The sequence below is a fragment of the Coloeus monedula genome, assembly GCF_965178545.1.
Source record: "Coloeus monedula genome assembly, chromosome: 2".
NCBI lineage: Eukaryota > Metazoa > Chordata > Aves > Passeriformes > Corvidae > Coloeus > Coloeus monedula.
The window spans coordinates 35,352,114-35,379,879 of record NC_138782.1 but is presented as its reverse complement, the minus strand read 5'-3'; the positions used below and the strand labels follow the sequence as shown (position 1 = coordinate 35,379,879).

Sequence of the window (27,766 nt, the reverse complement as noted above, 5' to 3'; positions counted from 1 at the left end):
GGCCTGTCTTGAACATCAGTATTGCAACTTCTAGAATTTCTCACTAGGATTTTTTTTTTCTTATTCCATGTTTTGGTCTGCTAATTTCAACTAACTCTGATATTTTTATTAGAATGTCTTGGTTATGGCAAGGTGATTGCCAGCTCTGTTGCAATTCTTTCACTCATTTAGGTTTGTTGTTTGGCTTTTATCTCCATGAAAAGTAGATAAATCTTTCCTTGGTTTTGCATTCCTGAAAAGAAATAAATTAGTTTTAAATTCAGTCAGATTTAGTTGTCTTAATTTTATGTTGAAATGAGTAGACCTTATATGAGCAGTTCATGGTATGTCCTGCTTGTGTAAAACAGAAGGTCAGTGGGAGTCTAGCTTAAAAAAAAAAGGAAAAATACCAATAATCTTTGCTATGCTGTCCTGGAAGATCTGTCTACTAAAATTATTAATCTTTTTGCTTGTGAGGGGCTGGTCACCTGCACCCTCAGAAATCAGTCAGGACCGATTGTTGAAAGGGAACTGTGCAGTATCATGTGGACATATATCCATGAAGACAACTAATTTTTTTTTTCCTGCAACTGGTCAGATTTGTCTTTAAAATATGCCATGCCCCCTTTTCAACAGATACATTCCTCTCTTGGTGAAGAAAACAATAAATGTTATCAGTAGCTCAGCCAAGCTGTGAAGCATCTCAAGATTGAGAACCAGAATGTTTGTCTGAACAGACCCAAACCCAGACTTGTGGTGTTGGTCTGAATTAGGCAGCGGAGAGTCTAAACACTACTCTGGGTTTCATCAGCTGATAAACTACTCTGATCCTAAGCAGCAAACGTGCTTGGCACCTAATCCATGGGCAGTAGTATGGACAGAAAGCACATACACAATCAGTGGGACTCTGGGAATTTCCTGCCTTTCTGAGTCTGCCTTCACCTTGCTAGGTGGGCATAGCCTTGGCTCTTCTTTCCAAGGCAGGTTGTATGCAAGAGTCAGACTGTCTCCAAGTTGTTCTGCTGATTATGAAAGAGAATTGCTATTGCTTGGAGAGGATGGAAGAGTCTTGCCTTTCTTTTCAGCAGACTGAGTGATCAGAACTCCTGAGCTGTGCCCTCATGTGGTGCAGACTGGTTCCTAGGGCTAGGGCAAGGGATAATTTGGCTGTTGGCCCCAGATGCACCTGCTAATATATTGCCCAGGAACCTTAAAAGGAATCTTCATGTAGCACACCCTGTCTGCTTTAAGTAGCCTTGACGAAGTGGAATGGGTTTAAACACATGGGATTGCTTGGAGACCAGTACTTGGTCATCCATATGTTTTCATGCGGTGTTTCAGCTTTTTTGTACAAGGAACCACGGTAGGTTCCTGTACTGCTGCATCTCAACACAGATGTTGAGACTGTTTCTGCCAGACAGATTATTCCAGCACATCTTTCCTTTTTCTAGACAGGCATGCATCAAGTCCCCTTGCCTCTTCTCCCCCTTTCTGAAGAACTGTAGAAAGCAAGGGTACATCCTACCTAGAGTCCTCTCCACACATCCTTCCTCTCCAGCAGCTGTCCCTATTGATTAATAGAGGAGAAGGTTGAAATCTGACTTCAGATGTGGGCTGATGGGGTAAGATGAAGCATAACTTACATGGATGGGGGAGCAGAACTGCACTGATGTGGAGTAAAATAAAATCAGTAATTCACAGTTGCAGTGCTAGTGTAGACATCTGAGCTAGCTGTGAACCTGCAGGTTTGTCATCACTCCAGTGACTTTTTTTTGCCCTGTTTATGCTATCCTGACTTACTTGAGGTAGCTGTAAAGCAGGGGAGATTGATTACAGGAATCCAATGGCTGCAGTGTGAAACATCGATTGATTTATTGTGCTAACACATACCACACCTAGAGCTGTGGCAGCAGGATTCTCTGAGTGCTGAGGTCATGTACATTTGCTAATAATTGCTGGACTGTGGGAGTGTTATTTAGTTGCAAAATTAAGCATGCAAAAATTAGGAAATACTAATCCCATAACATACATTTATAATAGACTTTAATTACATTATCAGATTTTGTATTTTGCACAAAATACCTGGCTGGTACTCCTTGTAATCTTACCATATTAATCAGAGGGTTTTCCTTTATATTGAATGAGAATGCATCAAACATTTAATGCCTAAGGCAGTTGATGTTCATTCAGGGGATATTATTTCTGCTGGTAATGGCTAGAATCTTTTTTTATCTTCATATTTAATATGTGTCTCTAGGCTTTCTTCATTGCACATCTGCCAGATCCTGCACTGAATGCAGAATGATTAATTTCCTCATAGGCCTTTCCATGCTGTTTCTCACTGTGGTATCTGAGTGCTCTGCAAATACAGTATTAATTAATTTATTTTTACAACATGACTGTTACGTGAGGTTTCTTGCTCTTTCTGTCTCTTGGAGACAACCAGTGATTGTTAGTGGCAACACAGGCACCAGAAGCCAGAGCTGAGCATTTGTTTTCTATAGTCACAATTAAAATTTTAAAAAGTATATTAGTAATTAAAAAAAATTAACCACATGTAAGTTCTCCCAGCTCATGTTGTCAAAATTATTACTAGACAGACTATAAACTGTGATGTTATTTTTGTAGGACATATGTATATCCATACTATGCATATCTGTATATGACTCTTGTGAAAGGTAGGTCTGTCTTTAGACAGAATTTGGCTCATTGTGTAAACAAACATGTTCTTCTTTATCCTCTTCATACTGTGACAGTAGCTTATTAATGCTTGTTTTCATGGTTATTGTTTTAGCCTTTTCTCAGCTGTGGCTCAGTCTACTGGATTGAGACATTGCTTGTAACCCTCCCCCTCCTTACACATAATTATGTACCAGTCTTTGTTCATCAGTAACGTTTCAATAGCACTGTCTCCAATTAGCAGGTTGTATTATTTCTCATGTGTACAGAATCTAAATCTCTTACTAATTGCAATCTCATTTTAGCTGACAGTGTTCATGATTTTTAAGACATTCCAATGGATTTTCCTTCTTCAATTTTCATTGCTTGCTTCCTTTACTATTTCTTTTTTTCCCCAATGCACCTTTTTCATTAAGCATCTTTCATATACTTGCAAGGGATATTTTATCTTTTGTCAATGGTGGCTGAGGTGGGTAAGAAAAGAGGAGTCTGTCTGTGTCACAGTGTGATTTAAGGAAAAAATATCATCTACCTCAACTAATCACTTTTGAGTATTAGCAATGAAATTGGAGAATAATAGGAATTCATTGTCATAGGGCAGGATCTAGTAACTAGATCACATGTGCAGCTGTTGTTCACTGAGGAGTTCATGTACATTTGCCCAGGATTACACTTTCTCCTAATTAGATACAACCAAAACAGAAAAACTAAAAAGTTACATTGTTGCAGGGTGACAAATAAATGAGTAGATAGTAAAGCTCCAGAAATTTTTTATGCATTGAGTTGTGCTCTTTAGATTACAAACACTAACAGATACCATTCCATGACAAATTAAAACAGGTTATATCTGGGCAGCTGCATGATCCCAGCTTCCTCTTTGCTCTCCCCACCATATGTTGTCCTTGCCTTCTTCCTTGCACCAGTGATCATGTGGTAAGACAGTTCAGGGGGCTGCTTTGGCTACAGACTGCTTGTTTTTTTGGCTAGCTTAATTGTCATTTGCTTTAGATTTCTGCCTTACTCAGCGTGTGATCTCACAGGCTGGGGATAACACAGAAAAAGGAAACACATGGCTGGGGTTGACAAGGGAGGAAGGACCACTGGAACCTAGTTGAGATAGGTTCAATCTGCCATGGCACCAGAGAGCTCAAGTTCATGTAATATCAAGGGACTCTTAAGAAGTTTGAGGGTTTTCTGTACTTTTCTGTACTGTCTTAACATAAGTGTAGCACAATGGGCAGCAATAGTGAGTGTGATTTATATAAATTATGAAATGTGTTTAATTCCATATTCTGTCTGCTTCTGTTGGCACACTTACGGTGCTGCATAGTTTTAGAGTTGTGGGAGCATGAGCTTTTACCTTTGGCCACAATCATGTTCCCTTTCCCTATCTTCTTGTGGGAGAAGGGAAGATGTAATTTTTAACATACTGTAGAAGAACTGAAAGATGTTTGTTATGTCATAGAAAAGATGGAGATTGTCTGGGAGTATCAGAGCAGTTTCTTCTTATGAAACAAGCTGTGAGTTGGGCACTTTTTCTGAACTAGACCCTTTGCACACTGCAAACCCTAGGAATGCAAAATTGACCATTTGGGAGAAACTGCCATTTTTTCTGGAAAAGATAAAGCTATAAGACTAAGAGGGAACATTTCCTGGTAAGTTTCTTTGGGCCTAAAACTGTTTGGGGTTTGGGTGACTTGAGTTTTTTGAAAGCTTTTGGTAGAATAAACAATGATGACATGGATTTATATTAAGCCCAGAACACTTGGTTTCAGTACTACTGAAAATGTTCAAAATATGGGGACAGTGGACTGTAAAGAGATTAGAATAGAGCTATGACTGGCAATTTTAAGAATAAAATAAACAGGCCTCTATGAGGAATGGCCTTGTAGCTCTGGTGCATGGGAAAGATCTAGATTGGTTTCAAAGCTGGGTTTAATAGTTCCATAATAGTTTGGAAGGAGAACATAAACTTACGTGCTTAAGGACATTCATCTCAACGTAAGAAAGAACTTTTTTTCAGTAAGAACAATCATTCACTGGAACAACCTTCCTCAGGGATGGGTAGAGTCCCCATGACTGGAGGTTTCCAAGACGTGACTGGACAGGGTGCTGGATGATCTCATACAGGCTCCCTTTTTCCACAAAAAACTGGGTCAGATGATCTTCTGAGGGGCCTTCTAACCTGAGATTTTCTGATTCTAATTAAGTCTTTAATTCCTTTTCATGTGAAGTAAATGTTGAGAATCAATGTAAATACTCTGCAAAGACTAAAAAGAAAATACACTCCATTCGTGTCATGGAAGGCTGGAATCCTGAAGGTGGATCTTGAAGACGTTTCTGCCTGTCCAGATGGCCAGTTTTTGCACAATGTACCATAAAAATAATATTATCTGATGCATGTTCCATTGGAGTGTAAAGAGTGCTCTTGACAGCTGATGTTCAGTGGATGGTTTTATGTAAGGCATTGAATGGATCTGTAGCTCCATTGCTTTCTTCATGCATTTCCTAGGCTGGATTCTCCAGGACTGTGTGTGAGGGAAGGATGTTAAGATGGGGGAAGTTCCTGCAGCAGTACCAAAAATAGACTATTTTTTCCCTATGATTTTTCATAAAGAAGTGAGCAGGATTTTTTGAGAGGACCAGTAGACTAGGGGTAAATCCTCCTGAAGGAAGCAAGTAATTTGGATCTGAGTTTTACAGAGTTAAAGGTGCATGTGAACAGAGGGGGAGAAATCTCTTCCATTCCTTTCAAATCGTAAATGTTGACATTTTTCTAAAACTCTAAGTCACACTTGAAAATATGAGAGTGTACAAAAGGCAGCTAATGAAAATTGCACTGGCAACATCTTTGACATCTGATTTTAAATTCATTTTTATATTTTGATTTATTATGAATCAGGCCTTGTTCATTTGTTATTATTATTTTATATAACTTGGGTACCACAAAAGAGTAGATGCATGATTTGATTTAGCTTTTATTAGTTGCTGCTGAAGAGCATTTCCTGGTATTTTCTCAACTTTAAGCCTATGACAAGCAATCTTAAAGCCAGTTCCAAGATAAAAGATCTCATTAAGTTCTCTGCCTCTTAGAATGCATAGTTACTTTGACAGAGTTCTACATAGTGAGAATTACCAAGCTGAATTTCCAAAGCTAGCTGCATCCCATCCTTAAACGAAAGAGACAGGTATTAGTTTTGCGTCAGAGATTCAAGCATTCTTACCTAACATCTAGGCAACACTAACATCCAGAAACTCCTGCTAGGTTTGTTTTTGGAGAAACATCTTTCTGTTTAGGCACCTAAGCTGTCTTACCTTAGTTTATGTTGCACAGTGTGCATGCATCCACACTCATATTGATCACAAGGGAATGTTCAGTGTTGGTTTTGTGCCTAAATCCCATGAGAATTCATGTGCAATGTTTCTTACTTGTTTCAGTTGGAGAGCTAGGTCCTGCAAGGTAAAGTAAGCCACATCCAACCTTATGAAACATGACTGAAAAGAGCAGGTGGGGAGTATTTTTGTTAGATGTGTATCAATACACCAAATGTCTTCAACACAGAACATCTGTCTGAGTTGCAGATGATGTTGAAAATCCTGTTCTGTCTGAAGGTTTCTAAACTGCCAGCTTTTACCTTACAGCTGTCTGCCTTACCAGGCACCTGACAGAAAGCAAATAATTTAAGCTAGTATTGAACATCTTAAACTTCTTAAAACTGAGTTTGCAGTCACAAAGGTTTAGGAAGAGCAGAAGATATTTTGTAGTGGTGCTCCCTTGGTCCTTCCTATTTGACTTCTAACAGTTTGCAGAAAATCTTTTAATCTCTATCTACATTTGAAGATGGCTGTAGTAGTCACACATCCATTTGGGATGGAAGAAACCCGGCTTCCAGTCCTTACTCTGCTTCTACTCCTTCTATTGCCTCCAGATATATTTTGAAAGAAATGTCTTACCCTTAATAGCAACAGAATTGTTTTAAGGTTCTACTTGTAGGACAGAATTTTAAAACTTCATTGGAGTATCAATCCTTCTGTGTAATTCCAAATGAGGAGCTGGGTAAAAACTACACTTTCCATCAGCATTGCCTGCTGCTTTTTTTGGATGTCTTTTAACTCAAAAAATGTAATAAACTGGTTATAATCCAGTTTTTATTATAGGTTCTACAGGAAACTAGATGCCTAATCTGAGAGTGAAACTTCCCCTGGATACACAATAATCCTCATTTTAGGCACCATAATAGTTCACAATGTGAGCAGCTTATTTTCTCTTGTGAGCCTGAAGCACACTAACTTTAAAAAGATTTAGGCATAGCCTGACTTACAGAATTCTCTAGCAGGAGAGGATTTGCAGTATGAGGCTGTCACATCCACAGCCAACAGAGGGAGGAAACAAAACCTAAACAACCTGCACAATAATTTAAATTCTGAAGGCAGCCGGGACCTTAGGTTGTGCTGGCTTGTTTTGCAAAAAGGAAGGGGGAAAAAGGTTCACTTAAGCCAAAAATTCTGTGTCTTTTAGAGCCAGATATGTAAGCAATAAATCCTAATTCTAAACTCTACAGCTTCTGTGTCTGTAGACTTAAAAATGAATACTTTTGCTGAGAGAAATGGCTGTGTACCCAAAGACAGTACCCTCCCATTGGTGATGTGTACTTTTGCATTATAAAATATCAGTCACGTGCTTTCCTGTATCTGTAGTCACTGTTTCAAACATGCATAGGTAAATAATAATACATTCATTTAATTCATGTTCCTCATTAATTAAGGCTAGATGTACTGTGAGGCATATTTAAGATGTTAGGGACAGATGTACTGTGAGGCATATTTGTTAGGTGTTTAGCAGAAACAATATCATAATTCTTCTGCTTTGAAATTTGTAATGGAAAAGGTCTTTCATGGTAGATTGGTCAGTATTTTAGTACGTAATTTCAGATTGCAAATATCGTTGCACTCAAGTCTCGTACTAATGTGTGTGCATTCATGGACTTGACAGCAGTGGGCACTTTTGTATTTAACAAGCTCCAGTAAAACTGTGAGCATTTGTAATCCAGCCATCTTGTGAACAGCAAAGTTCTCTTGTCTGGTAGGGCCTAGTCAGGTCCAACATAGCAGGTTTGTGCCACAGGGATCATCTTCAAATCTTGCTTGATGGTTTACAAGCTGGAATGGATTCTTCCCATGTGGCACTAGCTGGTTTGAGTTGCTGACACTCTTTAGTACAGAGGAACCAATAACGGATGGCATTAGCAGAAATTAGTTGTGACATTTTTAAAACACATGGGTAGTGTGCAATTCCTACCTACAGCTACTGAAAGAGCTGGTAAGAGCTGCCAGGGCCGTGTGAGCTCAGAAAGCATTTGTTAGGTAGCTGTGCTACCTTTGCAGAAATTTTGGCACCCCATTCTTTCTCTTGTATGCAAAAGCACTAACATTATCTCATACTGAAAAGAGATGAAGGCTAATGGTCCTAAAAGGGGTCCAAGGAAAGCAAGTTAATTTATTTTAGGTCAATTCTGTTTTGTCCATTCATGTGATTTTCATATATTTAATATCCACTGGCAGCCTGACTGTTTTCTTAGAACTGTATCTTTGTCAGTCACTGGTATGATTTGGTATATTGTTGATTGCTACTGTTTTGCAAGCAGGCTCCAGCCTTCTCAGTGGGGCTGAGTTTTTCGCCTCTCACCTTGTTCAAGTTTTTTGTGTCGTCTAGACTGAGGTGTAACTTCAAACTCGGGCAGCTCTGAGAAGACCATCACCTGAGGTGACATGACAGGGACACTTGTATTACATTCTTTTAGCTCCTTCGCTGCTTAGCTAAATCAAGGTAACATTTCTGCTTTAAACCCAATTAAAGTACTGTGTGCTCAAAGTTATATAGGAAGCATTAATAAATGCCCAGACCAAACTGGCACTCTTTGACCAACACCATTTGGTTTTCATTTGATGAACACTTTGGAAAGGCTACTCAGCTTGGGTTGTTGTGTACAGCACAACTGTAGCATGAAGTAAACCCATGTGACCAAATCTTGCTGGTTTATACAGCATTAGTTACCAAGTGTGATCTTTGTAACAAGGATTTGCCACTATGATGCTAATATTGACCTTTCTGGTTATCTCCTATAGCAGTTCTCAAACTAACCTTTGGCTTCTACAGCACTTTGGTGTGTTATGAATTTTTATACAGCCTAATGGTTGGAAAGCAAATTACATTAAGCTCCTTCTAAAGTTTTTCAACTGGAAGCAAAGTTCCCAGACTGATACCTCTGTGTTACTCTCCATCTTTTCCGTCTCTTACTGCATGCCTTTACCGAGCGATTTTCTCTAATATTTATGCTTGAGAACAGAGTGATTTCAGCCTCTTTCCCTTCCTTTGGACAAAATAATAGCTTTCTACAGTGTGTAAGTATTAGTAATTATGTAGTACAGAAATTGACAGTCATTTCAGTGACTCAAAACAGATCCCTGCTCTTGAAGCTTTTAATCTCAGTAGTTTAGTATAAAGTGATGGACAAAAGTGCCAGCAGTTTTAGGACTACATAATATCTATACTAAGCTCCAAAATCTCTTCAAAAGAACATTGTGATGATTGCAATGAGAAGCTTTCAAAAATAACAGTTCCTAAGCAAAGGACCACAGAGCAGCTGTTCTCAGCCATAAGACAAGGGATTGTAACCAAGTCCATGTTTTGATATTGGGACTTGAAGTGCCTGTGCTGCCTTCTGGTCTCGCTTTCGTAGAGATCCCATGGTCAGTTGCAAGCAGTCCAGTTACACAGCCCCTGTCCTGTACCCTGCTGCCATCCCAAATGGCTCTGAACTGGTCCATCTCTGTCTCTTGTTGTGCTCAAGCTAATTCTGTCTGTCCTGTGTGGTTTGGAGTAGAAAAGGAAGTCCTACAGACCTGGTTCTCCACCAGTTCAAAATGTCATGGGGGACTAATATACCTATATTCGTGTCCTTCACAGGCAGTTGCTGATATTTACACTGGAGAAATGAGACAATATTTGTGGTCTGGTCCCTCTGTGACACTAAAATCCTCTGTGATTTCAGTGTGCAGTCACTTTTATTGACTGTATATTGTGTGTGTCCTTCACCCAGCTAATAAGATAGAATCTGTGGAGTTGTGGCTTCCTTTTGTTTTGCTTTCTACACTTCAAATAGGTTGTTTGGAAGAAAGTCAATCCATGTTAAAAATCTGCTAACTGACAAGCTATTGATTTGTATCCCCTACATATTTCCTCAAATGAAAGCATTTTTTTCCCCCATACACCTTCCTGTATGTGCACTTTCTGGATTTTTCTGATTTTGACATCAGGGCACATCCATTTTTCTCTTTAAAATGCCTCCATTTAAATGTATGAAGTGTCTGGGTGACCAAGCCAGAATGTTGAAGCCCCAAAAAATGCATCTGACAGGCTGGTCAAAACAATAGTAAATCAAGTGTGAGACTCTTCATTCTGCTACAGCAGAGCTACAGTATCTATTCTATGTGCTTACTTTGATAAAAGAAGAGGCTGTAGAAGTGGCTTGTTCTTTCAAGAACCTTAGATTCATGGTAATAAATAGCTCAGCTTCAGTTGTTGTTTGGACTAAGAAGGCAAGAAGAAATTCCCAGAGTCCCAAATTGCAATGACCATCAGAAATCTTTGTTTATTTTTTGGCTGTATATCATGAGTTAATACCTGTAGAAGTCCTAGCACATGTAAATAAAATAAAATTAGAACCAATTTGGGTAACCCAAAGCTGTGATTAGCCTTAGAACTATTAAGAAAATATATTTTTTCCTTTCCACAAATTTATTTGTAAAGGCTTGAAGAATATGCCATACTGCTTATGTAGTTATAAAACAAAATATGTTCCTCAAGTAACTGGAGCGAGAGGGACTGAATGAGTAACTGGATGAATATATATGATACATGAAACAATGAAAGAGTAGGCAAGGGCAAGAGTGAAATTATGAACTGAGTATGAAGTGGAAGAGAGTGATGGAGAGGGAGGATGAATTATGTTGGGGGAAAGTAGTGGGGAAAATGAAATAAGAGGGAGGAATGAATCAGATGAAAGCAAAGGTCAGAAACTGAAAACTGAGTAATTAATTTAGGAAAAGATCAGAACAGAATGTCGTCAAAAGGTGAAGCACGTTATTAGTGGGCTTGTGACAGCATGGAGAGAAAAATAATTGGCATTGAGATAGGAATGATCTGAAAAAAATGTAGTACAGTCAAAGGCTGACTCAGCAAGATAACAGGATAGAATCAAAGGAAAGAGATGGGGAAAATGCTGAGAGACAAGGGAGAAGTAGTGAAAAGAAATGTCTGTGCCACTGGCAGACCCAGGTTACTTCTGGCTGTGCCTCTGCTTTTCTTGTATGGCCACAGCCAGGTCAGCTGGTACTCTTGGCTTTTGGTAGCCTGTAAATAATACTCTAGGGCTGCTCAGGGAATCAGCTAATGAAAGTGCAGGAAAAAAATAGATTCTGTTATGAAGGTATTGTAAAAATGAAAAGTGGTAGCCACTCAAGGAGGCAAACTGTTCTCACCTCTTTGCCTGCCCTGCAGTATCTCACCTTCCAGAACTGGGATTTCTCCTTCAGGGGAAGGAAACTGACAGAACCCAAAGCAGAGCTCCAGATGTCTGAGGAGCGCATTTTGAGAACGACGCACAAGTGTTGTTACTGCTAGTCAGCATATTTAGAAGTGACTGTTGCCAATACTGATGATTTTAGAATATAAAAATATCAGAATGAAATCATGTTGCTAAGTTAAAAAGAGAGATAGGGATAAATAGTCACCACATTTTTCTTGGTAGAGATTTAGCCTTCTTCATTCATAAAAGGTTGTGATCCTAATTCCTCATGTGTTAGGATGAAAAAATGTCACTGAATTCATGGATGTTTCATCCAAGAAGTATATAAATAAATATAGTGCTTCATAATGCTAATCCAAGTAAAGAAAAGTCTTCAAAAGGAAGTGGGGTAAGCAGTGAGTGAGTTTACTAATCTCTCTATTATATTTAAAATAGCCTTCTTTTATAGTAAAAACATATGCAATTATAATTAGGCAAAGAAAGAAAGCCACAATCCAGCTTATTAATGCTTTTACTGATTGTATTATAGTCTTCCTTCAAGCAGTAATATGCTTTGTCGCCTGAATCAACTAAGTAAGAAAATTACTTTTCCCAATCTCCAAAGCAATCACTCTTATAGCTTTGTCTAGTAAATGAGCAGTCTACTCTCCAATAATGAAGGGCAAAAAAAGATGTGGAATTTTTTTTAATATTCTAGCAAACTTTGTTGTATATTAGTTCTCTTACAGACTCTACTGAATCATCAGACTCTAAGAAGAGATTTGTACTAAGAAAATGCTACTTAAAGGAATGCTGAGTTTTGCTAAGGGGAAAGAATTGAACTGATGATCAATGCTCTCATTCAAAATTTTCTATGATTTGATATGAAATACTTCAAATAGCTCAAAGAAGTAAAAATTGATTTAAAAATACTGGTATCAGAGTCTAGGCAGTAAAAAAATGAGGATTTTCTCAGGTTTGCTACATCAGGCAGCAACACTTGTTAAAAGAGGCAGCAATGTTTGCTACTTTTGATAAAATTACTAAAAGGGAAGGAAAAGCTGTTTGGAGCTTTTTAAATTACACTAAATTCTTGTGCATTAACTCAATTTAATTTTATTTTAAAGACAGACTAAAATGGGAGCCCTAAACGTTGGCCCAAACAGTAAGAGATTCTTTAGCAAATACAGCACAGAAATCACTGGCTTCAGAGGCCTCATCTAGGTTGGAAAGTGTAGAGTTGGAGCATGTCCTTTCCTGTCTTGTTCTATGTAGTGAGCTGTACTGTTGGCTGCTTGCATTTTCTACTGGGTGGCAGCACACGCGTCTCAAGGACATGCTGATGCCCTGGATTGCCATCACTGGAAGGACCAGAGATCTGTAGTTATATGAGCTTATTCCTTCTTTGCAGTCTACAATTCTGTGTATATGTTAATTAAGCATGTCCACACATGATTTGTCGACTGTGAGGGTGGCAAGGCATTGGAATAGGTTGTCCAGAGAAGTTGTTGATGCTCCGTCACTGGAACTGTTCAATGCCAGTTTGGATGGAGCTTTGAGCAACCTGGGCTTCCACCTGGTAGAAGGTGTCCTTACCCATGGCAGGGGGTTTGGAACTAGATGACCTTTGAGCTTCCAACCCAAGCTGTTGTATGATTCTATTCATGGGGAAGGTCGAGTGTTCTCCTGCTGTGTCTATCCTGTGGGTAAAGAGGGGACTTTTTATCTCGGTGCTGTCATATTTGTGATGGACCCCTGGCTATTTGCTGGTGAGTCAGAAATTAGGTGTAGCTGGGTGAGTAAATATTACAGAGAAATACTGTCTGGCCTCTCTTTTGTCTCACCCGTGAGATGGGGTGGGAAGCACTTAAGTTATATTTCTGGGGTTTTTCTGCTGAGTAAATCAAAAGGGCCCAGCAGGCAGCACAAAATGCATTCATGTGGGTGAGAGCTGTAGCACTCCCACACTGAACTCTAGCTACAGCTGGGTACTTAGCTGAGAAATCAGTGTTTTGATTACTTGGGCTAGCAACAAAGGCCAACATTTGACATCTTCAAAGCCAGAGTAAGGGCATATTTAGATAAATGTTACCTTGGGAACTAACTAGCTCCCAAGATGTCATTGAAGTTAAATAAGCAATTGCAAGAAATTAATTCTGACCTTTCCTTTGTTCTCAAAAATCTGCCATCCTGCATCCAGTGAGCAAACTCTGCACACATGAGGGTCCCTGGTGGGACTTTTCTGGATCTTCTGTGTCACTGTGGACCCCTGTGTAAGCATGTGGAAAATGCCAACCCAAGCAAATGCCAGCATTGCCTTCTTATCTACTTTGCACAAGACGAATGATTATGCAAGATAAAAGGCAAACAAATTCTGGAGCTTGCCACCTGGAATTACTGAGGCCTGATTTTGAGAAGAATGGAGGCTGAGACTATGTGGGTGTACCTTTAAATGGCAGCACTGGCATAAGCAGATCTTGCATCTTGTTGCACCCAGCCACAGCCACTCATTTCCACCCTTGTGCTGCCCCTTTAGCTGTGTTGGAAAAAATTGTTTACTGCCATGTGGTGAGCTGTACTAGTGAATTGTTCTACATTTGAAACAACCTTCTTATTTTTATTTATTTTTAACCTGGATCCATTTTCTGATCCAGCTCATTCCCTCAAAAAGATGCTTTGGCGCAGCTGAAGAGGTGGTGGAGGGAAGGAGAAGGCTTGCTGAAGATGAGATCTGTTCATGCTACTATTTTGGGGGGTAACTGGTGTTGGTTTTTTGGGTTTGGGGTTTTTTTCCCGTTTTTAAACATGCAAGTTATAATTCTGTAATACTTTGGTTTCAGTTAGAGAGCTGGGTTTTGTAATGCTCATTTGTCACTATTCCTTTTTCTTCCTGCTCTTTCCCATCCACACTCTCAGCTCTTGGCTTCCACAGTTGTGTGGATAGAGCAGTTTCTGGGACTGTACCTCCTCACAGAAATTATTTCAATCCACTAACTGAGTAAAAAACAAAGTGAAAAAGCAATGGTGAGTGTAGAGGATATTTGCTCCCCTGATCATGCAGGGCAGAGCCCAACAGCATGTTGCAGTCTGCTAGGGAGGGAAGGCAGCCAGGCAAGAATCTGGCTCAGGGCCTGGAGAGGGGGCTGGGAAGTCAGACGGCAGCAATGGAGACCTCTCTTCTCACGTCCTCAACTCCACAGGGAGATCCTTGACTGCAGCCTGTCTGCTTAGGAGAGCTCTCTTGTAGCAGCCTTTCTTCCAAGCTCCAGCCAGCCAGGGACACGTGAGCTGGCTGGGGAGTGTGCCAGTGGAGATGAACAGTGGCAGCACGCAGGAGGCAGAGTGACTGCTTGTTGTCCCTGAACCACCCACGCCACAGCCCCAAGCATGTGAGCCCATCCATTGCCATTCCAGTGGGTGCTGCAGGCACCTGTGTCTTTCCAGAGAGAGACCAGAGGGGCTCATGGAGCTTTGGTCACATATTCCTCTCCTGGGCATTGATTTCCTCAAAATTATCTTTGTGTCAGTGACCTCAGATGCTGTAAAACAAGATAGTAAGCATTACAGTAAATTTTTGTGAAAAACATCGACATCAGAAACAGCCCAGTTTTCCTAAAGGCAGTTTTGAGAAGCTACATGTGCACACAGCTTATGGCTGATCATACACTGGGAGTGAGTGTTTCTCATGCAGGTAGTTTAAGGCAGGCCAGGATGGCATGAATGTAAATATTATTGTGAAAGCTTTCTCGGGATTACTTGGACTTGTGCTAGAATGTAATTTCTTTGAGTAATTATGATTTCATTTTTGCATGTGTGACAGTTGAATATAGAGCTGCTAAAGAAAAGGCAGCAAGGTTTTGATTTTAGGCTGCTTCTTTTTTAGATTACTGTGGCTTTAGACAGATGAATAGCACATAATCCCAGAGTGACAGGATTCAGTCCTGGTAGTTTTTAAAAAGGACAGAGGTATGTGCGTGAGAGAGAGAGAAGCAGAGGGCAATGTAAACAAAACAGCTGATTCAAAGTTAAAGTATTACCATCAGAGATTTCCCTAAAAGTCCTTGAGTGTTTTCTCTTTAAAATAAATCTGAATCATTAATCTTTCTGGGCCAGGCAGACTTTTAAATTGTATTTCAAACCCAATATTCCATAAAGAGCACAGAAATAGTAAATAGTCTAGTTTGTCTTTTAATCATTCAGAGATTTAGTAAAAATAACTTTGTTTTCAAGTTGTGCATTCTTCTGCTTTTGTACCTGTCCTCTTCTGAGTGGTGGCAGGTCACACTACTGGGGCTTCTGGAAGAAGTCCATGCTTTTTGCAATCAGTTGAGAAAGAAGCCTGAAAATTCATGGGGAGGTGATCCTCTGCCTGGGTCACTTGTGTCTGCCCCAAATGAGACAGCTACTCCACCACTTGTGACCACTTGTATTGAAAACTCTGGATTTTTGTCTCAGTGGAATAAAAATTATGTTTATTCATGGGTGTACTTTGTGCTAAGGCTTATTATCAAAAGCAAATAAATGAAAGCATATATTGCAAAATGTAGGGAAAGAGACATTCACTTTATGTATCTATATGCGGATGCATCCATATCCTAATGAGCAAATTGTATTTTAAAAAATAAATGTGGGACCTAAGGGTGATACGGGATCTTTTGTTGCTGTTGCTGAGTAAGCACAATGGTGATTAACTGCATCTATGCTGATCTGAAAAGGCAATTTAGCTGAAAGAACACAGAAGGTCTATAGCACGATGGCAAGTGTTGCACATGCTGCTTCTCACCTGTGTGTTAGCTCCCCAGAGAGGCCATGCAAGGTGTCCTGCAGGCTGCTCAAGCACTGGCTGTACTCCTGTGGGCATGAGCTTGTGAGCTCCAGGGTTTGTGGTATGGACTGGATAAGTTTGCTCTTGACTCTGGCTTGAGGCTGCCCTCCAAAGCATAGGTAAAAATATGTATCCATGAGTGCCAAGTGACTGTCGGGAGTGGGGTGGAACAAAGAGGCCACAGCTCACGTTCTCCTTTCTGAAGGTCTCTTTACTTAAGAGTATTTGCTTCTGCACGTGAAAAATTAGGAGAGGAGGAAAAATTGTGGTGTGAGCAAAGTGTATGGACATGGCAATGAGGAGAGTGAAGGCATGACAAGACTGGGATAAGCAGGAGAGGGGAGCTGTTGCTACTGCACCTAGCTTTGTTGTGACATGGGGAACAGGGTCTGGAAGATGCACGGTGGATTGATTGGACATACAAGTGCATTTGTCAGGTTCACACTGCAAATATATGAGAGCTGTGAGCAGTGTTGCTTTCCCTGGCCGGACTTACTTCATATATCAGTACTGCCTTGTACCCTACTGTCCCTTCTTTGTGATCTCTCTACCACCTTCCCACTCCCTGTCTTAGCTACCCCTGCCCCAGTGCATTCCCCTTCCATCACCTGCTGAAACCTCTACTTGACAAGCTCTGTTTTTCCAAAATGGGGAAGGAGAGACATTCAAAAGACACCCTGTTCATCTCCTCCACCTATATAACATTCCTGTTCCTAGCAGAAGGTAGCAGAGCACTGCCTGCTCCATGACCTCTCTCCTAGGGCTCTCACAGTGCAGTGCCAACACGTGCCATCAGGTGATGTATCTGCATGTCTCTCCACACTCTCTCCTGCTGCAGCACTCTTTCCTACTGTAGGGGCTTCTGAGGTCAGGCCTCTCGGTGCTTTTCTCATCCTTGCTCTGCCTGTTGTGTATTGCCTGTCACTGTTGCTGCAACTTCACAGATAACACTGGCTCTCCTTTTACTCCTTAAGTTCTTCCCCTTATTTTTCTTTCTCTCTGGTTTTAAAAACACTGTAGTGAAAGTAAGAAAGTTGTGAAGACAGAAGACCAATTTTAGGCATGGTACAAGCAAATGCAGCTTCTGTTTCTTGGGCGTTATGTTTGCTAACTCCAGAGTGAGCTTAGCCTGTAACTGGTAGTGCTGAAAACTGTGGCAAGCAGAATTTGCATGTTTGCTTTCAAGGCAGCTGTGATAATAGCAGCCTAAACAGTTGCTCTTTCTGGGTCCTGCTTACAAAAATTATTTACTGCGTCCACCAGTGAGGGGATTTGGCATAATGACGTTGCCTCAGTACAAGGACAATATCCTAAGCTGCTCACAGGTGTTGGATCCATAGCCTCAAGAAAGTGAACACCTCCAAAGAAGGTTCACCTTCTCCAAACTGTTGCATAAACTTGGATGTGGAGGCCAAGTGGCAGCCCAATGAGTTCCAGCCTCCTGCAGTCTCCCATGAAGAGGAATCTCCCAGTTTGTGTAGCTGTCTGGTGACCTTGCTTGAGCAGCAGTAAAATCCACAGCTGCAGCACATCTGCACCAAGAATGTGTCTGACATTTTTGGTTTTTCATGACAGCGTGTATGTGATGAGATCTTGATCAAAGGCTCCTGCTAAGAGTTTAGTGCTTTGCCTCAAATATGTAAAAAATGTCCTAGCTTTAGGTTCATAGGATCATGAAATGGCTTGGGTAGGAAGGAACTTTAAAGATCATTTAGTTCCAGCCCCCTGCCATGGGCAGGGACAGCTTCCACTAGACCAGGTTGCTTAGAGCCCCATCCAGCCTGGCCTTGAACACTCCCAGGGACAGGGCATCCACAGCTTCTCTGGGCGACTTGTTCCAGTGCCTCACTGCCCTTACAGTAAAGTTTCCTTCTAATATCTAATCTAAACTTACTTTTGAATCCATTCCCCCTCATCCTTCCCTCTTTCCAACATGCCCTTGGAAAAAGTCTACTTCTATCCTTCTTGTAGGCTCCCTTCAGGCACTGGAAGGCCACAATTAGGTCCACCATGAAGCCTTCTTCTCTCCAGGCTGAACAATCCCAGTTCTTTCCAAATTCCTATTCTTGCAGTCAAGCTTGCTCTAGGGCTTTCAGACATTGTTAGTGAAGTATCTGGGAGCAGGCAGCGGGACCAAGCAGGATGTTGCAAGGCTAGAAATTGTAAATGGCATTTTCTTGGGCCATCCCTCTTCTTTGGGATTACTTTGGGAATTGGATTTATTTTTTAATGGATGAAAAGTCAGTCTCTCTTGGAATACTGCTGATACCTTCTGTTTTCTTCCTCCCTTATGAGAGAAAGCTAGAGGGTAAGTAGCAACCTGGCGCTTCCAGGGGCTGTGTTTGCATCACATGCAGAAGGTCCAGGCTCTCAGTGGCAGGGCCTGCTCCATGCATCCCAGACTGCATCAGTCATCTCCCTTATGCAGTGTGAAAAAATTCCCCATCTAGAAGAAAAAGTACTCAGATAAATGTCTGCTACTTAAAACATGCTTTGATCCCTACAGTGTCTCTTTTTTGTGGTTTTTGGTTTTTTTCTGCAGAAAATCTGTAATCTGTCCCAACCCTTAGAATGCACAATTTTTAGGGACAGACAAATCCACTTAGAGTTTTAAGTGACAGCACTGGTTTTCTCTAAGTTCTTATCCTGAATTTTAATCTCCAGTGAAACAAAATAGTTAGATTTATTTGGCATGTTTATTAGCCATCAAGCCTGCAAATGTGCCCTTCTGGTTGAACTCAGGAGACTCACAGCTTTGTGTAATTGAGACTGGAGCATGACAGAGAGTTCTGTTAAGGCTTCACATATTGATCAGTCCAATTTAATTTCCTCATGGGGCCTGGACCACGCTGGGGATGGTGGATTGTGTTGAAGGCTTGATAAGCCTATTTTAACAAAGCATCTCAAGGGCTTCTGGAATAGAGGCAATTATCAATATTGATACATTTCCTTTCATCAAAAGGTAAGAGCTCATTAATAGGCTTCAGAACAGCTGCTGTTTGCAACACATGGCTTTTTTTTAAATTAACTCGGCAATACTGCTTCCTCACCTGTTCCCTTATCAGTTGGCTTTTTCCAAAAGGAAAAGAAATTGGGTTCCAGGTTTTGATTTTAGTGGTATATGTGATAGCAGTATTTTCTGCACTGCTATAGTCACTATTTTGGTAATTGAAGCCTAGTTATATTTTAGGGTCATAGTCCCATCCCACTGCTTATGCCCATGTCTGAACAACCCACACCAACAAATTCTGGTGTTTTACAACTTTGGAATTTTGTGTCAAGTTACTGATGATGTCTGCTATTTTTAATGTTAGTATTACTGGTTAAATAGTCTCCTGTTATAACTTCGGCAGTCAGCATTTTTGTTTGTGATTGGATATTTCAAAAATATTTTTAAATTGTGTTTATTTTAGGCTCTCAGTTATGAGAAGAAAGCTCATTGTTACTTCCTATTGTTTTATCTTTCCTATGCAAAAATCCTAACATTTCATTTATAACCTGTTTGGTGTAGGTGTGTTGTGGGTGTTAAATTCCTACTGCTATTTAATGCTGCAAATTATATGTATGGAAAGAAAACATCATCAAAGCAAATTGCTTTGTTAAACCTGATTTTAAACAAAGTTTTCGGATCACTAGGTAGAAGTTTAGTGCCTTACAGAATGGTTATCCTTAGCTAATAGCAGTTGCTTTTGTTTATTCACCAGAAAACAATTTAAACCATTTAACACCTGCGACAGTGTTTTCTGATTTCTTTTCCATTTCACACTAATTTTCTCAATAATTAGCACAGTTCTGCTTGTTGATGCATGAATTGAAAGTAGCAGCAATACGTTCCAAGGAAATTGGAAAAATCTTTGTTTCTAAGCATAGACGAGTGTGGGTGAGTGAAACGTACAAAAAACTGGAAAGGTAGCTGGGTTGCACAAAATGCAATTGACCAATGAACCAGACTCTGTAATGTGCTCAAAATCCTGTTTTGCGTGTTTAGTGCGTCATGGTAAGTGGCACCTTACCTGATTTTCCTTCTTTTATTGATGTCTGAATTTCTGGAATAATTTTTTCAAGGAAAGTTACTGTTTTCATAATAATAAAGAAATATTTAGCACTGGTAACTGTTGCCTAAAATTACAAGTCAAATGTTTCTCAGGAGATCAAAAATAGGAAGTTCAATGAAAAGAAGTACATTTTAGTTCTCTATATATCCTGGAATTCTTTGAAAGTTGTGACTCATATTCAGCCATTACTGGAATTCGTGGTACCTCATGAATGTTTAATAGGAGATGGTTGGTACCATTACTGGCCCCCAGGCTGCTGTTTACTGTCACTTCTCTTCCCTGGTTAGTCATAACTGAAATGTGAAGATGAGTGGGTTACTGTAAAATGCCTTCAGCAATGATTAATTCAGATTAATCACCTAATTTTGCAAACACTGGAGCACTGAAAGAACAATAATGGTGTGAGAAATCCCCTAAACTTACCTAATATTAAATATATTCTGGATTTAGTTCTGCAAACATACAGATGGGGCCAATTCAGACATTCTTGGTGATGTGATGGAGCCAACAAGGAGCTCCTTTGATTTCAGTGGCCTATAATCCTTATTAAAACTGTGCTGTTCAGAGTGGTAGGTTGAGTGTCACAGATTAGCAGGATTAAGAGCAGTTTCAACATACTTTATTTAGGCCTTTGCTTACTTCCTTAATTCTCCATGCCACAGCCACTGCACTGTTCAAACCATTGCACAGGGCAGGAGGAGCAGAGCAGAGTCTGCTTTTTAGGCAGGGGTTTTAATTGCACTCGTATTTCAAAGGTCATTATTGCAATATGTAGCTGGTTTGTGCTACAGAATAGAAATTTAGAAATGAACTATTTTTAGGAACATATAGTGCTGGAAAAAAAATTGATTATTTTAATCTAAAATGGAAGGAAATTAGGTAAACATTATAATGTATGGGAATGTTCCTGGGACGTGCATTATGTAAATGTTTCTTCATATAAGTGGAATATATGTTAATTAAAGTCTTAAGTATTGGGACAGTAACAATGTTTATCATTGATTTTAAACCTTAATGGTATGTTTTTTTACGTCCCTCATTAATTTTGGAAACTGAGGCCACGAAATGTGAAGTAATTTCTTCTTTTAATAATGTAAATTATCTCATACTAAGTAATGCCATTTATTATTTTGTCCTTAAATCTCTAGGTGCTGAAGTGTTGTATATGAACATGTCAGCATATAATGAAGGTCGGCTTCAGTCGTCTTTCTGGATTGTTGATAAACAGCACGTATACATTGGAAGTGCCAGCCTAGACTGGAGATCATTGGGACAGGTAATTTAATTGAAAAAGTAATCCTATACCCTTTGAGGGTAGAATGAGAAAAAAAAAGGAACATTTTGAGGACACTTGGATATCTCTCTTTTCTGATAGTTTACTGGCAAAAGTGCCAGCCTCCAAAACTGTACTGCCCCAGTTTTGATGACTCTTCTGTGTTGGCAGGAGTATATTACTATAAATTTTCCTTCTTTTCATTATAACAGGTATCTTCCATGGTTATACTTCAATTTTAAATATTTGATTCTTTTTTTTTTATTTCTTTGATGGTCACTATATATTCCAGTTTATTTATTTAAAAAAAAAGTGAGCAAACCCATTGGTAAACGGCAAACCACTGTGGAAACTCTGTGGTAATATCATGGGCAAGACCTAGGCCCTCTGATCTGCCATTTAAAAAAGCAAACCCCAAATTTGGAAAGACTTCCAAATGGAAAGTGGGTATTACACCTCAATACCCACTACCTTTGGGAAGGGTCAGATTTACGGGTACTGAAAGTCAAAATAGTGTAATATTTTGAAGGCTGCATGTATTAGAGAGAATTCCATATTTTTATTCCTCATAAACATGAGAGTTGAAGGATGTACACTAAGGCCTTTGTGAACAACCAGTGCTAAGAACTCTCCACAGTCTGTGACCCTTTTGAGGAACTCGTCAGTAACACGGCTCATTTGCCTTTTGTAGGTATGTCTGCCTTTTTTTCTTTGTGCAGCAGTCTCAAGATCATTAGTGGCTGTCATGTTCGTTTTTGCTGTATACCACTGACTGTGTGAGGCTGCTCTCAGCCACACTTACAGAGTGAAACCTGTACTTTGAGACATCAATAGCTGAAATGTACAACGGAGGGGGGAAAGAAGCAGTCCTAGATAGTTACTAGTTGCTGTAAAAAAGCTTGCTTTCTAGATAGAGCAGAATCTCAGAAACACAGGAATAATTTTGAACATAGGTTCTAATGATTTTGCAGAGAAGAAGGTGTGTCTTGGTTGTGCTGAACTTTTTAAGGTTTGTTTTGAGCTAAGAGACTGGAAGTCTGAGTAAAAAACAAATCAGCCATTTTAGTAAAGAGATTGAACAAATGCATTTTTGCTCTTCCTATGATAATAATTTACTTAAAAGGTATGTTTACAAAGGAATCTGGAATACTGGTAGAAAAACAATGTTGTTAGAGAAAGTCTTGGAGAAGAGGATGTTTTATTTTCAGTCAATGTAAGAACATACAGTTTGGGCTTTTGGACGGTTCAGAAAATGTTTGTACATTATCTGTGCCTCATGAGCTAAATTGTTCTGTCATAACAAAATAGCTCTTCATAGGATTTATTTAGCTTATAAATAGTTTAGCTTGGAAGCCTCTTCTATTTGGGGGTTTGAGTACCGGTGAAAATAATAAATGTGGAGTAAAGAAGCACATTTACCATGCAGATTATTGTATTATTTATATATTGCTTATGTATTTATGATCTTCATCACAGATGATACAATTCCATATAGGTTTGGTATTCTTGTGCTGAAGTAAATCTTAAATCTTGTAACATATCTCCATTAAACTTTGATGCCAGTTACTTGTAGGCCAGTGTTTCCAAAGTGATTCCTCCCTGTTAATTTTATCACTCTTTTTCTGCATGCATTTGGACTTTTTAAAATCTTATTGTCATATAACAGTATATTTTTATATGTATTTATAAGATGAAGCTCAGAAGAATATTTGTACTATGCAAAACGAAATCTCTCTGCATTACAGTAAAAGAGTATCTGCTTTCAATTAGTTGAGAAATGTATGCTGTGGTTTCAGAAGAGCCAAAGGAAATTAGATGCTTGGCTCCTGTTGACGTTAGATATGAGTATTCAATTCCCTTACCCCAGAGTTTCAGGTTCATAAATCAGGGCAACTGTCAAAGAGATGTGATATGCTGTCCTAAAATAATAATCTGTCTTGAACTTTTCACTTAAGAAGCAAAATAAGCACAGAACTCTGTCATTTTATTCTGAGTCCTTTCCTCAAGCAAAATGCTTTGCACACGTGTGGGACCTAATCTTGAAACCCACAGTGAGCTGAGCCCTCACTGGGGAAATTATCTCCCACAAGTTCTCGTTACCAGAGTCCCAGTATAGCTGCAAATGAGGGATCAGGTTCCTCTCCCTCTCCCTCTTTTGTCCCTTTGCCTGACACTTAAAAACAAAAACCAAAAAAACCCCAAGTCTGTTAGCATCATTTGTCTCTTAGGAGGCTAAATCGAAAGCTGAAACAATAATTTAACAGCTCCTTGGAAAACGTCATCAGGACTTAAATGCTTTGGGTTTGCAATATTTGTGGAGAATTCTTTGTGTTTATAAGATACTAGAAATCAATCTCATAGAAGCTTTTTTAGTTTTGTTGCCATTTTCTTGACTTGCCAGCACAGACAAAAAGCAATATGAGTATTTTCTTTAGAAGTAAATTTTCTGCATCAAGGAGAGATTTCCATTTAAGAATAACCTTTAAAGTTGCACATACCCTGTGCCTCTGCTGTCGGAGTTTTAGTAGTTGCCAGAGTCTCAGCCTTGAAATTATGAGCAAGGCTAAGAGCACATTATTACTCTTCAAGTAAAACTGTGTTTCAGTTAAATTGAAAGTTTGTCAAAACTGTAGTAATGCTGGCTGACATCATCTATGCTAGCTATCTGCTTCAGTCTGAAATCAAACTCCACAGGGAAATGTAAAGTACTGTTTAGACTTCCTGAAAACAGGATTTTACAAAAATCGGATGTTTTTTCATTCACAGTGGAATATTTTGAATTTTTCTTTGTACAGGTCTAGATTTTGTGTCAGGGATGCATTTTTTTCTTTTGTTATTCATATATCCAACTATTACCCAATTACATAACCCACTGAAAATTGAGGGTTATGAACAACCAGATTTTTGCCACTTTCTTAGATATGGTAAGCTGTGTAAGATTTTACTGGTGAAATCATCTAGTTTCTTGCTGGTAAATTTATATATACTGGTAAAAATCTGAAAAATTTGTCACTCAAGCATGCCTAAAATTGTGTATGTATACTGATTAATTTTTGCCTTTGGCTTGAACTAATAGAAATCAAGATGGCCATGGTGCTATATTCTAGTTTCTAGTTCCTTAACCCAGTAGCTTTTTATTACTTAATAAAAGAAATGGGTTATATAACCATTGTTATAACCCATAAGCTAACAAAACGTATCATGTATATTTTGTTCCATTACTCCCTCCAATAGTTCCAGCAAAGCTTGAAAATGCATTTAGTTCCTTAATTCTGTTAAGGAGCTTGAGGTTTGTAATAAATATGAACATTTCTGGAGCTTTTTATACTAGCAACATTTTTGGAAAAGTTTTATTCACATATGAATAATTGAATCCAGTGGGCAAACAACTGTAATGGATTAGTTGAACCACTTCAGAAAAATGCATTTATGTGCAACAAATAATCAGCTCTTGGAAAATACTATTACTGAAAATTCCTGAAACAAGTAAAATTAATCCAATTGTCTTTGCTGGAAGTGAAATCAGGCTAATATTAGCTAGTCTTGTAGGCAAAAAAAAAATAGCTTAAGTCATAAGTCATGAATACTAATGATACCAGGTAGTTGAGTGTATGTGTGAAGGTTAATGATCAAATTTGAATGTTTAAGGTCTCAAGTAGAAGCTTGCTGTTTGCTCCCTGGAATTGTGGAGTCTGACTGTAGACATCTGGACTGAAGGGAAGTGGCTTGTCTGGGGTTCCAGGAGGAAGTGGTCTTGAAACAAAGGAGGGGGACCCAAACAGAAAAAGGTGAAGTTCCTGACTGGAGGAAAACTCATTAAAATGGGAGAGATCCTGGAGATTAGAGAGCTGTGGATAAGATGGAAGCCAGGGGATGCACCAAAACCACTGGCTGGTGATGCCTGAGACAGGTGAGCAGCCATGCAGCAGGGATGGACCCGACTTTCTGCTCAGCATCTGGGGCCAGCAGCCACTTCCCTGCAGGAACAGAGGATAAGGATGGAAAGTGTGAAATATAATCAATTCCTTGCAAAAGCTCCCATTTTGTTGGTTCTTAAACAAGCCCCAATATCTAGATCCACCTCAGGGAGTCATTTGCTCTCTCTTGTCTGACACATCTTAAAAGCATTATCTCAAAAATTCCTGCTTAAATTTTGGCTCAGCTGATGTTGAGGCAAAGTTTCTAAGCAGACCCATGATTTCTTCTCTGAGCTGTGTAAAAACTGCTAGCAGAGGATTTTGATTTCTAAGATGCCTCTTAAGAACCATGTATTTTCTGGATTGTTCATTCTTCTGATTGTTTTAAATTCACATAAGTTTAAGCTGAATGGCTGCAAGATTTAATTTTTTTTAAGGATAGAAAACAACCAGGCTGTAAAAATTAGGGGTTTTTTAAGGATAAAAACCCCAACCAGGCTGAAAAACATACTTCTTTAAGGACAAAAAAATAACCATGTAATCTTGTTCTCATTTTCCCATTCATTTCATGTCTGTTGGATTCTTTGTGTGATTTGTTTCACCAATATAAAGTAAGACTTCAGAAAGGCATTTGATTTCTCTTCATCTTAAAAATGCATCAGTCAGTTTCCTCTCCATCCTCCTCTTACTGTCTTGTTGTTATAAGTTACAAACTGCTGATTTTATCTACATAATTTAAGGTAACTAGAAAATTAGATAAACTGTCCCAACACTTTTCATCAGGTTGGATGATGTTTAATCTGAGGAGTTAGGTGTTTATTTGATGCACCTAAGATGTTAAATGAATACCAAAGTACTGTTGAAGGTGAGATGTGACAGTGTGTGAATGAGAAACTCTCTGTGAACTATATTTTCATTATGGTTATTAGTATGTTAAACATACTTGTCTTGTTAGTATTGAGTCCTACAGCACATGAAAGTTGTAGCAATTATGAAGTTATCAGTTACATTTGAAGGATAAGGAACAAGTTGCCCAGTTCATTTATTCTGTTAATAATTTAGTTGAATTGACAGTCAAATTAACTGGGATGGAGAGCTATGAGAATTAATCAAAAAACGATCTATTAAGCATCTGTAGATACAGTAGATAAAGTTATGTCTTTTATGATAAATATGAATAATCAAGTGCATACTTACAGTGAAAGTATATTGGATTCTGAAATTTGTGAACTCAATAAGCCTATACTGATTAGGAAAACAAACAAGCAAACCAAAAAAAAAAAGGGAAAAAAAGGGAGGGAGGAAACTCCCAAAACCTCAGTTGGTCAAAAGATACACTTTTTGTGTGTCCATTTAAAGTAAAAACTGATGAGCCAATATTTGATTTGTTTTAGAGTGAGTCAGTTTTTTGAACTTAGCTATAGGAAGGCTTGCAGCAGGATGTCTCCAAGAGCACTTGGAATGTGTCTGCTTGTCTTGCCTTTTATCACCAGACAGGACAGGGCTGGTTTGAGAAATAATGGGGGTTTCGGTTGAGTTGTTCAGGCTGTCCTTCCTATAGCACAGAAAAAAGGAGACAAAAGCAGCAGTCTCAATTCACCTGTACCACCTTCTCCTCTAATCTTTTGCAACAAAAAGACTGATAAAACCCAAACTCTTTCTCATCCTACTCTGAGATGACAAAAGCTGGTAAATGATGGTATTTCAGGTATTAAGAGCTGCACCTGAAGTGGCAGGTTTGGGGTAATTTGTGTTTCTGGGATTATTAGAGGATCAACCCTTTGATTGGTTGTGGTGGGCAAAATCAAATTGGAAGCAATCCACATGGTTCTTTACTCAAAAGTCTCATCCCAGTTGTATTGAGGACACTCATAAGGAGGAGATATAGCTCAAAGGCCACACGTATGAGGGACAAAACCCATCCCAGAATTATCCCTTCTTCTCTTGGTCTTCATTTCTGGGGATATAGATCCTAATAAAAACTTTCCCAAAATTCAGAATGGAATGCTGCCAGGAGCAAATGCAACCTGTGTTTCTTTTTATGTAACTCTCCCAGGGAAAGGGGAATGATGATTTCCTCAAATTATATCATCGAACACTGTATTTTCTATTTACTTGTGTGAAAAAAATGTCCTCCAATAAAACCAATATGTAATAAATACTGGATTTCTGTATATCTCAAAATACATCATGATGATCATACTTGTTTCCAGCTTCCCCAAAATCTTGCTATAGCAGAGCCACCTCTCAAAACTGATCACTGAGACAAGAACTGCAAATTTGAAACTTCTGTTGATGATCTTTACAGAACTTATAGAGCAAAGGCAGGCTATAATCAGTCAGTTGTTTTTCTGAACTTTTATCTGAGAGAGTCTCTTGAAGTTATGTAATGGTGCATCTGGTCCTTTTGAGATAAGATACTTTGTCTGACAGTAGAATTCCATCTTTTCAGTCAAGTAAAAGTTATATTG

The 27,766-nt window shown here is 39.1% G+C and overlaps 1 protein-coding gene across 2 annotated transcripts in view; it reads left to right on the top strand.

The window, feature by feature from the left end:
• The window catches only part of PLD5 (phospholipase D family member 5), a gene marked incomplete at both ends in the record, with an annotated part of 173,749 nt that overhangs the window by 121,989 nt on the left and 23,994 nt on the right, over positions 1-27,766 (top strand). For both annotated transcript variants that reach the window (XM_082276932.1, XM_082276933.1), the window contains one exon: positions 21,254-21,381. In XM_082276932.1, the coding sequence (XP_082133058.1) occupies positions 21,254-21,381 (128 nt within the window). The remainder of the gene's footprint in view (positions 1-21,253; positions 21,382-27,766) is intronic.